The 13,967-nt window shown below is 34.9% G+C and overlaps 1 protein-coding gene across 7 annotated transcripts in view; it reads left to right on the forward strand.

The window, feature by feature from the left end:
- Ankrd12 (ankyrin repeat domain 12) overlaps positions 1-13,967 on the forward strand; it is a 149,130-nt gene that overhangs the window by 39,491 nt on the left and 95,672 nt on the right. For 6 of the 7 annotated variants that reach the window (XM_048806574.1, XM_048806570.1, XM_015482550.2 and 3 more), the window contains exon 3: positions 10,014-10,161. In XM_048806574.1, coding sequence (XP_048662531.1) covers positions 10,014-10,161 — 148 coding nt within the window. Of the gene's footprint in view, positions 1-5,763; positions 5,773-10,013; positions 10,162-10,890; positions 10,896-13,967 lie in introns of those variants that run through there. The other variant, XM_048806575.1, reaches the window with a different exon arrangement.

A 13,967-nucleotide genomic window follows, 5' to 3' on the forward strand; every position in this document is an offset into this window, starting at 1 on the left:
CTGATATCCTTCTAACTGTTGTTATTATTTTAATTAGCACTTCACAATTATATACATAAGTGGAATTCACTGTGTTGTAGTGGCACATGGACATAGCATACTTTGGTGGATTTTGTTATCTAGTTAACAAAATTTACCTCAAGGTGATGGGAAGCAGAGATCTTCCTTCTACCCTTCTTCCCTCCTTTCCTCCTCCCGTCTTCAAGATTACCTTACTCTGTTGGATTCCCTTCTGTTTTTGTGTGATTGGTTCTCTTTCTCTAGCTTCTCCATGAGAGGAATAAATTCTACCCTTGATTTTCTGAATGTGGATTATTTCACTTAGCATGATATTCTTCAGTTCCATCCATTTTCCAGCAAATGACATAATTTCATTCTTTATGGTTGAGTAAAACTCCATTGTGTATGTATACCACATTTTCTTTATCTGTTCATGTCTTGATAGGCATGTGGGCTGGTTTGAAACTTGGCTATTGTGAATTGTGCTGCTATAATGTTGCTATGTGTGTATCACTATAGTATGCTGATTTTAGTTCTTTTGGATAAAGAACCAGATAGTGGTATAGCTAGGTCCTATGGGTGGATCCATTCCTAGACTTTTGAAGATTCCCCATACTGCTTTCCAAAGTGATTGTACCAATTTGCAGTTGTACCAACACTGCACAGCTATACCTTTTCCCATTCTTAACAATAATTGTTATTTGTATTGCTGCTGATTGCCATTCTAACTGGGGTGAAGTGAAATCTCATGGTTTTGATTTGCATTTCCCTATTTACAAGATGCTGAACATTTTTCCTCATATGTTTGTTGACCGTTTGTATTTCCTTTGAGATATGTCAATTTAGCTTGTTTGCCCATATATTATTGATTGGTTTATGTTATGGATATTAATCCCCTATAACAAGAGTGACTAGGCAATATTTTCTCCCGTTCTGTAGGCTCTCTCTGTATGTCCTTTTTTTTTTTGCTGTGCAGAAGTTTTTTAATTTGATGTTATCCCACTTATTGAATGTCAGTTTTATTTCTTGAGAGTCAGGAGTCTTACTAAGACGATTCCTGTGCCTGTATATTGGGAATGTTGACACTGTGTTTTCTTCTACCACTTGCAGTGTTCTGGTTTAATTCTTAGGTCTTTGAAACACTGAGTTGATCTTTGTACAGCATGAGTGGGATGTACATCATTTTATTCTTTAAATGGATATCCAGTTTTCCTGGTACCATTTGTTACAAATGTTATCTTTTCTCCAAATTTTTTAAGCACTTTTTTCAAGGACCAGATGACTGAATTTATGTGGATTTATCTTGTGTGTCTTCTGTTTCATTGGTCTTCATGTCTGTTTTTATGTCAGTAAGATGTGGGTTTTGTTACTCTCACTTTGTATTATCATTTGAGATCAGGTATTATGATGCCTCTATCATCACTCTTTTTTTTTTCATTGGGGGGGGAAGGGTCCCTGGGATTGAACTCAGGAGCACTCGACCACTAAGCTACATCCCCAGTCCTGTTTTGTATTTTACTGGGACACAGGGTCTGAGTTAGTTAGCACCTCTATTTTGCTCAGGCTGGCTTTCAACTTGTGATGTGCCTGGCTCTATCATTACTCTCCTTGCTTAGTATTTCTTTGGCTATTCTCTGTCTTATATTCTTTCATATGAATTTTAGGAGTTTTTTTTTTCCTAGGTTCTGTGGAGAATGTCATTGGCATTTTAATGGGAATCACATTGAATCTGACAGTTGCTTTTGGTCATACATGCATTTTGGCAATATTAATTCTGCCTAACAAAAACGTGGGAGGTCTTTTTATCTCCTAAGATCTTCTTTAGTTTCCTTCATCAGTGCTCTGTACTTTTCTTTTCACAGTTCTTTAACTTCCTTAGTGAGATTTATGCCTAAGTATTTGATTTTATTTTTAGGCTATTGTGAATGAAATTATTTGTCTAAATTTTTCTTCAACAGATTGATTATTGGTGTATAGGAAAGCTATTGATTGTTGTATATTGATCTTATATCCTGCTACTTTGCTGAGTTTATCAGCTCTCTATGCCCTCTGGTGGAGGTTTTATGTCTTCTAAGGTAAAAGTACTTTAAGTTTCTTTTTCTTTTTTGTATCCCTTTAATTATCTTCTTCTGCCTGATTGCTCTGACTAGAATTTCACTAACTACATTGACTAGGAACAGTGAGCGTGGAAATTCTATCATGTTCTTGATTTGAGAATATATTTTCATTATTTTTTCATTTAGTATGATGTTGGCTGTGAGTGTGTTGTAAATAGCCTATTATGTTGAGATAAGTGCCTTATTTCCCTAGCTTCTTCAGTGTTTTAATGGGTGCTGAATTTTGCTGAAGGATTTTTCTGCATTTGTTGAGGTATCATGTGATTCTTGTCCTTAGTTCTATTTATGTTGTGAATTACAATTATTGATTCGCATATGTGAAGCCAATCTTGCACCCCAGGGATGAAATCACTTGCATGCAGTCTTCATTGTGCTTTTGAATGCAGATTTCTCATATTAAGAATTTTTGCTTCTATGTTCATCAGGGATGTTGGGCTGTAGTTTTCTTTCTTTGACATATTTCTATTTGATTTCGGCATCAGGGTGACACTGGCTTCATAGAATGAATTTGTGAGTATTTTCTGTTTTATGGAATAGTTTGACAGTTGATATTATTTCTTTATTAAAGGCCTGGTAGAACTCATCTGAGTACTTACCTGGTACTAATCTTTTGGTTTTTTTGGAAAGCTTTTAATTGCTGTTTCAATATCATTACTTGATATTGGTGTGTTTAGTTTTTTTTTTTAACATATTTTTATTGGCCCTTTTTTGTTATAAATGATACAGAATTTATTTTGACTTTAAAAGCAAAAAATACAATTCGTTCTAAATCAGTCCCTAGTATTTCTCCTTCCTCTTTCTTCCTCCCATGCTTGTTCCCTTCCTCCTACTCCATTGATCTTTCTGTTATTATAAATTTTTTTAATTAGTGTGTTTTAATAGTGTGTGCATTCACTGTGATATATTCATGTATGTACATAGGAATGTTAGGTCAGATTCATTCCATTGTCTTTCTTCATCCCATTTCTTCTCCCTTCCATTCATTCCCCTATGTCTACTCCACTCATCTTTCTTCTACACCCCCGCCCCATGTATTTTGGATTAGCTTCTGCATATCAGAGAAAACATTCAACCTTTGGCTTTTTGGGACTGGCTTATTTCACTTAGTAAAATAATAGTCTCCCACTTCTGTGCATTTCCTGGCAAATACCATAAAAGTCATTCTTTTTTTTGTGGCTGAGTAATACTTTGTTGTGTTTATATAGCACATTTTCTTTATCCATTCATCTGTTGGAAGGCATTTAAGTTGACTCCATAGTTTAGCAATTGTGAATTTTGTTGCTGTAATATACATTGATGTGGCTGTGTTGCTGTAGCATATTAATTTTAAATCCTTTGGATATATACCAGGGAGTGGGATAGCTGGGTCAAATGGTGATTTCATTTCTAGTTTTTTCAGGAATTTGCATACTGCCTTCCCCTAGTGATTTCACTAGTATGTAGACTCACCAGCAATGTGTAGGTATACCAGTTCCACCCCACCCACATCCTTGCCAACATTTATTGTTACTTGTATCCTTAATAATTGCCATTCTGACTGGAGTGAGGTAAAATCTCAGTGCAGTTATAATTTGTATTTCTCTAATTGCTAGAGATGTTGAACATTTTTACATATATTTGTTGACTATTTGTATTTCTTCTTTTCAGAAATTTCTGTTTAGTTCCTCTGTCCACTTATTGACTCGGTTAAGTTTTTTGAGTTTTTTTGTATACCCTAGCTTATTGGAATATAAATTTTCAAAATAGTTTCTTATGATCTTCTGGATTTCAGTTGTGTCTGTGGTGGTATTTCCTTTTTCAAACTACCACTTTAACTCAGATTTAGATAATTTGAGTTTTTTTCTCCTCTTTCTTTTGGTTAGTTTGGATAAGGATTTATAAATACTGTTTATCCTTTCAAAAAAACCAACTCTTTGTTTCATTGATATTTTGTATTGTTTTTAAATCTAAGTTTCATTGATTTCACCTCTGGGTTTAATTATTTCCTGTCTTCTGTTAGTTTGTTCTTCTTTTGCTCAGACATTGAGTTGGATTAGATTATTATTTGGTATCTTTCTGTTCTTTTAATGTATGAGCTAAATGCTATGAACTTTCCCCATTAGAACTACCTATAACAGTCTCTGGTTTGACAACTCAGAGGCCTAAAGCTTACTTCTCACAGGGTGCAGTGTTGTGAGTTGGCTCTTTCTATTGTGTGTAGTAAGTTCAGGATGCAGGCTCTGAAGTGACCCTGTGTTTGCTGTGGGTCACAGTATACCCATACCCCCCTACTGGATTCTTTTTATGGTAGTGAAGATCTTGGTGGCTGTCTCTGAGCACAGGAACTGTGGTTGTGGATTTTCCTTGGGTGATTTCTCAATTCTGCTTTTCCTTTGCCTCCTTTCTGTGTTGTGAGTAGATCACCATCAGCTGGCTAGTTCACTTCTGCCTTCTTCCATACCTCTGTTTAGGTGTGTGTATCCTCGTGGTTCAATTTGGGTAGGTCATATGCATCTATAAATTTTGTCAGTTTCTTCTAGGTTTTCTAATTTATTAGAATGTAAGTTTTCAAAGCAGTCTGTAGTTACTCCGAATTTCATGAATATATGTGGTGATATTTCCTTTTTCATGTCCATTTCATGATTTAGGTCTTCTTTTTCTTGGGTAGTTAGCTCACAGTTTATTCATCTTTCTTACATTGTTTATTTGTGTTTTTAAAATTGTATTACTTCCCTCTGATCTTAATTATTTCCTGTCTTTTACTGGTATTGGAATTAGTTTGTTCCTTTTTTTTCTAGGACCTTGAAATGTAACATTAGATAGTTCCATTTTTTTTTTCTTTTTTTTTTTCCCCTTTCTTTCTTTGGTGGTGCTGGGTGCTCAGGGCTTTGTACATGCTAGGTAAGCACTCCATAAAATGAGCTATATCCCCAGCCTTTCATATGAGATCTTTGTTCTTTTTATTGTAGGCATTAAATAGTTTAACCTTGCCCTTAGGTTTTTTGTAGTGTTACAGAAAATTTGGTATATTGTTTCACAATTCTTTGTTTCTTCTAAGAATTTTTAAATATCTCCTCTAACAGTGATCCATTCCTTGTTCAGAAGACTACTGTTCAGGGGCTGGGGGCTGTAGCTCAGCGGTTGAGCGCTTGTCTCACACATGCGAGGCACTGGGTTTGATCAAGGATGGAACCACATAAAAATAAATAAAGATATTGTGTCTGTCTTCAACTAAAAAATAAATTAAAGAAAGACTACTGTTCAATTTCCATGTGACTATGTGGTTTTTATAGTTTTTCTTGCTATTGATTTCTAATTTGATTTCATTTTCATCTGGTGGTAATATACAAAGGATTATCTTTTTAATTTTTTTTGTATTTGCTGAGATTTACTTTGTAATTAAAGTTCATTTTGGAATTGGTTCCATGAACTGCAGAGAAGGTACTGTTGGACAAAATGTTATGTCTGTTAGGTCCATTTCACTTATACTATTATTTTGGTCATAAGTATCTGTTCATATAATATCTGGATGACCTGTTTATTGGTGACAAGGGTGTGTTGAAATTGCCCAGTATTACCATATTGAGATATCTGAATGTTAACATCAGGAATTGCTTTTTTCATGTAATTAGGTGCACCAAGGTTGAGGTATAAATATTTACTATTATATCTTCTTGTTGGGAATTTTCCCTTTATCTTTATGTTGTGACCTTCCTTGTCTCTTTTGATTAATTCTGCTTGAAGTGTGTGTGTGCTTTGTTGAATGTGAGAATAGCTACTATTGCTTGTTTTCAGAGTCAGTTTGCATAAAATATCTTTTTTCATTATTTTATTTTGACCTGTCCATGTCTTTGCCTTTCATGAGTCTCTTGCAAACAGCATTTATTTGGATCATGTTTTTAATCCACTTTACCAAGTCTGTGTCTTTTATTTGGAGAATTGAGGCTATTTACATTCACAGTTGTTATGGAGAGGTGATTACTGTTTCCTGACATTTTGCTTTGTTTCATATATTGAATTTAGTCTTAATCTGCATTTCCTATTTGCTCTTCTTATGAGTGTCATCCATTCCGGAGCTTTAAGGTTTGTTTTTGAGTTCTTCTGTGTATAGTATAATCTTTAAACATTTTGTGTAGTGCTGGCTCAGTAATCATGAATTCTTTTAGTTTATCCTTACAGTGGATAGTTTTTATATCCTCTTCAGTTCTGAATAATAGCTTTGCTGAATATAGCAATCTAGTTTGACAGGGTTTTTTTTTTTTTTCATTTTTTTTCCCAAGCTTTTTTCTCTTATTTGAGCCTTCTTGGATTTTAGAGTCTTAGCTGAGAAGTCAGACGTAAGCATTATTGACTTACATCCAAATGTAACTTGATGTTTTTTTCTCTTGCAGCTTTTAATATTCTATTCTTATTCTCCATTTTGATTATGATTTCTCTTGGAAAGGTTCTTTTTTGGGGGGGTTCTATAAGCATGGAATATATGTTTTTAATATATGAATGTTAATGTCATTTCTAAGATTTGGACAGTTTTCTATTATTTTTGATAAAAAGGTTCTTATACCATGAGCCTATATCTTCATTCCTTTCTCAGTTGCAGTGACTCTCAAGTTTGATCTCTTCATGTTGTCCCAACATTCCTGTATATTCTTGTCATTGCCTTTTTTTATTTACTGTGTCTGAGTGTTCAGGTTCCTATACCTGTCTTTTTGAAGCCTGAAGTTCTGTTTTCTGTGAAATCAAGTTTTTTTACATATATTTATTTTTTAGTTGGACACAATATCTTTGTTTATTTTTATATGGTATTGAGGATAGAACTCAGGGCCTTACACATGCTAGGCGAGCGCCCTTCCGCTGAGCCACAACCCAAGCCTCTCATTAATCATTTTAATAATCAATTTTTTTTACAGATGTTCTCTGGAAAGTCATCCCCAGTATTTCTTAGTTGGGTAATTATAAATTTGGTGTGTGTACTTGTACATCTGTTGAAACGAAGTTCTCTTTCTCTATTACAAAGAGGTCCTTTGTTGAGTATCTGTTGAAGTTATGTGCTTTTGGTATATTTTAGTTCGACACACAGGCTTAAGATGTAAATTTCAACCTCTAGTGGCTCTCAGTGTACCACTGCAGACCTGCTGGTGTAACTCAGCTGTGCAACAGTATGTTCCGTGAGATGCAGTGTTGTAGCCTCTGCCTGTTTTGTTGTAGGAATAGATGTCCACTAGTGGGATCCGAGCTCACCTTCCTATAGCCTTTTTTACTTATGGCGTGGTTGTTGGTATGGGGCTTTTGTTATCTACTCTTTGTGTTAAAGGATTGTTGAAGCTTGAGCCAGGGGTATTTTATGTGTGGAGCAAGATGTGCTGTCTCTTGACTGGATTTAGTTTACCAACAGAGTCTTTACCTGTGAACTCATAGGATCCTAGTAGATTCCCAACAACTCATAAAAAGGGAAATACACACACACACACACACACACACACGAAAAAAAAGTGAATAATATGCAACATTAAAATTTATCTGTTGCCTGCAATGGCATGTATAACACTACTGCAAAAACAAGAACAGCAGGTCAACAATTAACAGCAGTAGTAGTAGACGACAGTGAACTAGGTCTAGCATTAAAATAAATAGCAGGCATCAGCTACATCATCCACTGTACTAATAACTGTGACAGTGTGAATGGTGGGGGCAGAAATTATATAAACTAAAGAGGTCTAAAATACAGTAAAATTATAATTCATTAGGAGAAAAGAAAATGGGGTAGTAGAGCAAAAGAAATAATAGAGAAAGAGAAATGAAGTAGGGGCTAATAGAGAACAAGAGAACTTGGGTATTAGAGGGAGAAGAAAGAAAAAGAAAAACAAAATAAAATGAAAAAAAAATAATATGTGTGTTTTTTCATGAACTACTCAATCAGCACAGCAAGAAAACCATACAAAGGGGGAAAAAAAGAATTATCTCCACCGAAGTCAAAACTATCAACAACAAGGATGAGTGTTCACTGCCTATGCCATAACTGCCTTATTTTCCATTTCTTCTTTGGATTTGCACCCCTTAGAACAAGAGCTGAGGAATTTAAACCTTTGTTCTTTTTTGTTGTTACTTATCAAGCTGCCAGCTGGAGTTACATGGAACACAAACCGGGTTGAATTAGTCTTCAGCTTCCCTGATTACCAGTAGGATAAAATGAGAAGCAGTGTCCATTGCAGTTTCATCTGAACAGACTAGATTGATATCCTCCCTCTGTGGGGCTGATTCTGAATTCTAAATAGGAAGTTCTGTCAACTAAGTTTTAGCTCTGATCATACCCTTGGGAACTTTGTTGGGATGGTATCTGCTCCTGAGAGAGTGAATCAGCACATCTCTAGGACCAGGTGGATGCTCATCTCTTCTGGCTGTCTCCATCTCAGGGGTGTCCTGAGAATTCTACTTTGTAACCAACCACTCACAGGTATCACTACACTGCCCACACATGCACTGCCTTCCCAGGCTTAGGGTCTGTATTTGTGTTTGCTGGTTAAGTTTCTAGACCAGCAAGACTCAAAGGGAAGCATGTTGCATTCCCCTCTATATCTCTAACCTGAATAACCCTGGGTACAATCTTCTCTGTGCTTGTTTCAATTGCATTCTGCTAGGTACACCCTGGGCAGCACAGTGGGTGCTTGCTGAGGATATGACAATATTTGTTATAATTTCCTGGGCTTCTACAGCAACAAGCTGCATCATGACCTATTCAAGATGGTTCCCTGCTGCAGCACTTCACTTGCCAGTCGAGAAACATAGAGCACTTTTCAAACACCATCTGGTGTTAATCCTCTGGTTCATCCAAATTCGGACTATTCTATAATTTGTCCCATGCCAAATTTTTCCACTATATTTTTCTCTACTTTGTGTTACGCCTCTCCTCTGTGGTGAAATGTCATCACTGCTACTGCCTGCTTGGCACCAATGTACTCGTTTTTGTCCTGTGTCCAAAACACCTGAATTTCTGGATCTCTATTAAGTCTTGTACTGTCCTATGTGAATTTCAGTGAATTCTATCACACAGATTGCTGAATCCCAAGCTCTGAGGCAGCTGGAAAGTGTTCTCTAGTCCTTTGATCTCCATATTTACTTTTTTATTGATTAAAAGCAGTGATTCTTAAACTGGAAGGAATATTAAAATAGATCACTAGGCCCCTTGCCATTGTAATTCAGTAGGTCTAGGATAGAGCCAGAGAATTTCCATTTCTAATAAGTTGATACTGTCAGTCTAGCATCCCCTAAGAATTGGTGTAGATGATTTGTAGGGGAATTGTCCTAAGACACCCCACAGATACCCTATACATATTCTTTTCATTAGCTTTAAATTGCCTGATGATTACTTAATCACACTTAATACAACATTAAATGCTGTATAAATAGTTATTATACTCTTGTTTAGACAATAATGACAAAAAATTGCAGGTTTAATAGAGATATAATTTTCTCTTCAAATGTTTTTTATTCTGTGGTTGATTTAATCTACAGAGGATGAACTCAAGGATATAATAGGCCAGAATATAGATATCTATATCTATGTCTATATCTATATCTATAATCTGTCTATATGTATATCCATTTAATTCAGTCCAAAATTGTGTTTTCAGAGTTGTATATTTATTCATTTGATACATCTAGACTCCAATTTGATATATGACTGTTATATTGAAGATATTTTATTGTCATTTTAAAACTTTTTTATTAAATAAAAAGCAGGGATATATGAAAGAAGTTAGAAAAAAATGTTAAATCTGTGTCATGAGTATATTGAATACAATGATGGTTTGTAAGACCTATTTTTGTCTGTCTGAAAATTTCCTTCAATAGTAGTTTTTAAGTACAGTGTTTCTTTATATAATGTTGATATAACTTTATTCATAATTGGCTTTTTAATAGAGTAAAGACAAGATTGCATCTTACAGCAAAACTCCAAAAATTGACCGAAGTGATGTCGGCAAGGAGATGAAGGAGAAATCATCCATGAAACGTAAACTTCCTTTTACTATTAGCCCATCACGAAATGAAGAACGAGATTCAGACACAGGTAAAATAAATAGTTATTTTCTGGTAAAATCTTACTTATTTCCATACTGTGATTTTTCTTTTCATATGTATCACTCTTTTTGGTACCCCAGTTTATAGAGAAATATTTGTATTATTATGTATGATTTATTATTTATTATTTATGATTTATTATTTCGAGGGTATAAATTAATTCATCACACAAATGTGATTTTTCACCAGAGAGAAGAAAAATTTATTCTTTACTCTCTTAAGAATGGTGAAATTTTGCTCAGTTAATAAGTATTCACTAGAATATAGTAGATTTGGAAAAAAAGTTTTGTGGACTGATGGAACATACCAAAGAACACCAAAAAAGAGACTGACTGCTCTTCATAGGACGTTTGTTTCTCAAAATTTGAAATCAGTCAATCCAAATTATTCATAATAGGTGGAACCACTATCTAATATTACTACTATCTAATAAGTTACCAGGTTGTACTGTAGCCCTGAACTAAACTAAAAAAACTATTAATTTTTTTAAATTAATGTAAACTTCAATATATTTGTCACAGGTGTTCTGTTCCTTGTGTGAAATATTAATAAACTTTCTTAAAAATGTTTTTGCTTTACTTTTAGAATGTTAGTGTTCCATTTTGAGCTTATGTGCAGAGACTTTTTTGGGGAGGTAGGCACTGGGAATTGAACTCAGGGGCACTCGACCACTGAGTACTGAGCCACATCCCAGCCCTGTTTTGTATTTCATTTAGAGACAGGGTCTCACTGAGTTGTTTAGCACCTCTCTTTTACTGAGGCTGGCTTTCAACTCGTGATCCTCCTGCCTTAGTCTCCTGAGCCACTGGCATTACAGGTTTATGCCACCACTTTGAGCTCTGTGCAGAGATTTTATCCTAGTGATATCTTCTTAGAAAACTTTAATCATCAATACCAAAATGGTTTTAACTCTAGAAATTATTGAAAATACTCTGAAGATTTTGAAACACCTTGTGCTACCATAGCTTTAGTAAATACTCAATTTTTAGTGTACACCTTTAGTAAATAGATCTCCTTCTGTGTATTTCACTGTTTTTTAGTTTGAATTGGAAATTGTTCTCAGTCATGACATTTTTAAACCTCAAAGTGTATTCTTTCTTGCAGAAATTAAGAAACGATGTGTTTTGTTCATTTTAAGTTGCACTGGTTTCTTCTAGAGATTCAGAAACTTTTTTCTTGAACCCCAACTCTACTTCAGTGGTATTCTAAAACTACCACTAGTCAGGTAGCCAAGAAGTCGTCTTGTGCCAGATACTGTATTTCGCTGCATTAATTTTCACTGCTGATTTTATGCCTTTTTTTCTTTTTGTCAAGAAATGGAGTATGACATTGTGTGAAGACGTTTGTTTTTTTAATTTTTTGGGGAGGGTACTGGGGATTCAACTCAGGACACTTGTCCACTGAGCTACATTACCAGCACAGTTTTTGTGTTTTATTAGAGACAGGGTGTCACTGAGTTGCTCTTAGCGCCTTGCCATTGCTGAGGCTGGCTTTGAACTCATGATCTTCTTGTCTTGGCCTCCCAAGCTGCTGAGATTACAGGCATGCTCTACCACTGTGCCCAGCCTAGGATTTTTATGTGGTTTTTTTTTTTTTTTTTTTTTTTTTTTTTGAGAAAAATTGTGCCAATATTACTTACAAATCATGTTATTACTAAATTATTTTTTGTCCAAGAATAGGATACCTAGAATACTTGTGAATATACCTCAATGCAGTGAAGTATGATAATATTTTAGTCAAGCTGCATGTATAATGATGATCCTACAACATTATATCACCTAATGATGATGTAGCCTTTTTGCTTTGTATATGGGCACTCTATGAATTTGCATAACAGTGAACTCTGTTAATGGCTCATTCCTCAGAGCATCTCCCCATCCTTAATTGTTGTATAACTGTATGTGTCTTCAGATACCTATTATGGATTTAACCCTTCTCATATTTTCTTTTTGGAAGCCCCTTTGGTGAACAGTGATATTTTCTGATATTAGTTTGAAGAAGGGAGTTTGTTAAAATCAAATATAGTTAACCATTTAAGGAGAAAATGTTACGTAGGAACAGATGAGAAAATGTTACATAGAAGTAAACTAACTTCACTGAATAAATATAATCTGATTAGAATTTAATCAAATTATATACTTGTTTTCCTGATAATTTTTCCACTTAGTGGAATGAAATTACAGCTCTCTTTAAGAACATTTCATAACACCTGGTTGTGTGAGACACATTTGTTATCCCAGTGGCTTGGGAGGCTGAGGCAGGAGGATCACAAGTTTAAAGTCATCCTTTGCAACTTAGTGAGACCCTGTCTAAAAATAAAAAAATTAAAAAAAAAATCGGCTGGGGATGTGGCTCATTGGTTTAGATTTCCTGGGTTTAATCCCTGGTACCAAAAAAAAAAAGAGGAACGAACAACATTTCATAACTCCTATTTTTGTTTTAGAAAAGTTATATGAACTCACCAAAATTTTTTTAATTTGTTTTATTATACATGACAGTAGAATGCATTTTGACACATTGTATACAAATGGAGCACAACTTCTCATTCATCTGGCTGTACATAGTGCAGAGTCACACCTAGGGTAATCATACATATAAATAAGGTAATAATGTCCATCTCTTTCTACCATCTTTCCCATCACCACCACCCTCTCTCCCTTCACTCCTCTTTTCCCAATCCAAAGTTCCTCCATTCTTCTGTAGGCCCCCCCCCCATTATGGATCAACATCTGCTTATTAGAAAAAAACATTCTGCCTTTGTTTTTTTGGGTTTGGCCTATTTCACTTAGCATGGTATTTATCCTACTCTATCCATTTAACTGCAAATACCATAATTTCATTTTTCTTTAAGGCTGAGTAATATTCAGTTTTGTATGTGTAGCACATTTTTTTTTATTCATTCATCTGTTGAAGGGCATCTAGCTTGGTTCCATACTTTAGCTGTTGTGAATTGAGCTGGTATAAACATTGATATGGCTGCGTCAGTGTAGTATGCTGATTTTAAGTCCTTTGGGTAAACTGAGTAGTGGGGTAGCTGAGTCAAATAATGGTTCCGTTCCAGGTTTTCTAAGGAATCTCAGTACTGCTTTCCATAGTTATTGCACCAATTTGCAGTCCCACCAGCAATGTATAAGTGTACCTTTTCCCCCACATCCTTACCAATACTTATTGTTGCTTGTGTTGTTGATAATTGCCATTCAACTGAAATGAGATGAAATCTTAGAATAGTTTTGATTTGCATTTCTCAAATTGCTAGAGATGTTGAACATTTTTTCATATATTTGTTGATTAGTTGTATAATTTCTGTGAAGTGTCTGTGTAGTTTCTTAGCCCATTTATTGATTGGGTTATTTGTTCTTTTGGTGTTAAGATTTTTGTGTTCTTTATATATCCTGGTAATTAGGGCTCTATCTGATGTGTGTATGGTAAAGATTTTTTCCCATTCTGTAGGCAATTTCTTCACATTACTGATTGTTTGCTGAGAAGAAGCTTTTTAGTTTGAATCCCTCCCATTTATTATTGTTGATTTTATTTCTTGTGCTTAGGAGTATCATTAAGGTAGCCAAGTCCTAAGATGACCTTGTGAAGATTTGGGCCCACTTTTTCTTCTATTGGGCACAGAATCTCTGGTCTAATTCCTAGGTCCTTGATCATCCACTTTGAGTTGAGTTTAGGGGTTTAATTTTATTTTGTCACATTGATTTCCAGTTTTCCCAGCATCATTTGTTGAAGAGACTATCTTTACTCCAATGTATGTTTTTGGTGCCTTTGTCTAGTATGAGATAATTGTATTTA

The sequence above is a fragment of the Marmota marmota genome, unplaced genomic scaffold, assembly GCF_001458135.2.
Source record: "Marmota marmota marmota unplaced genomic scaffold, marMar, whole genome shotgun sequence".
In the NCBI taxonomy this organism is placed as follows: domain Eukaryota; kingdom Metazoa; phylum Chordata; class Mammalia; order Rodentia; family Sciuridae; genus Marmota; species Marmota marmota.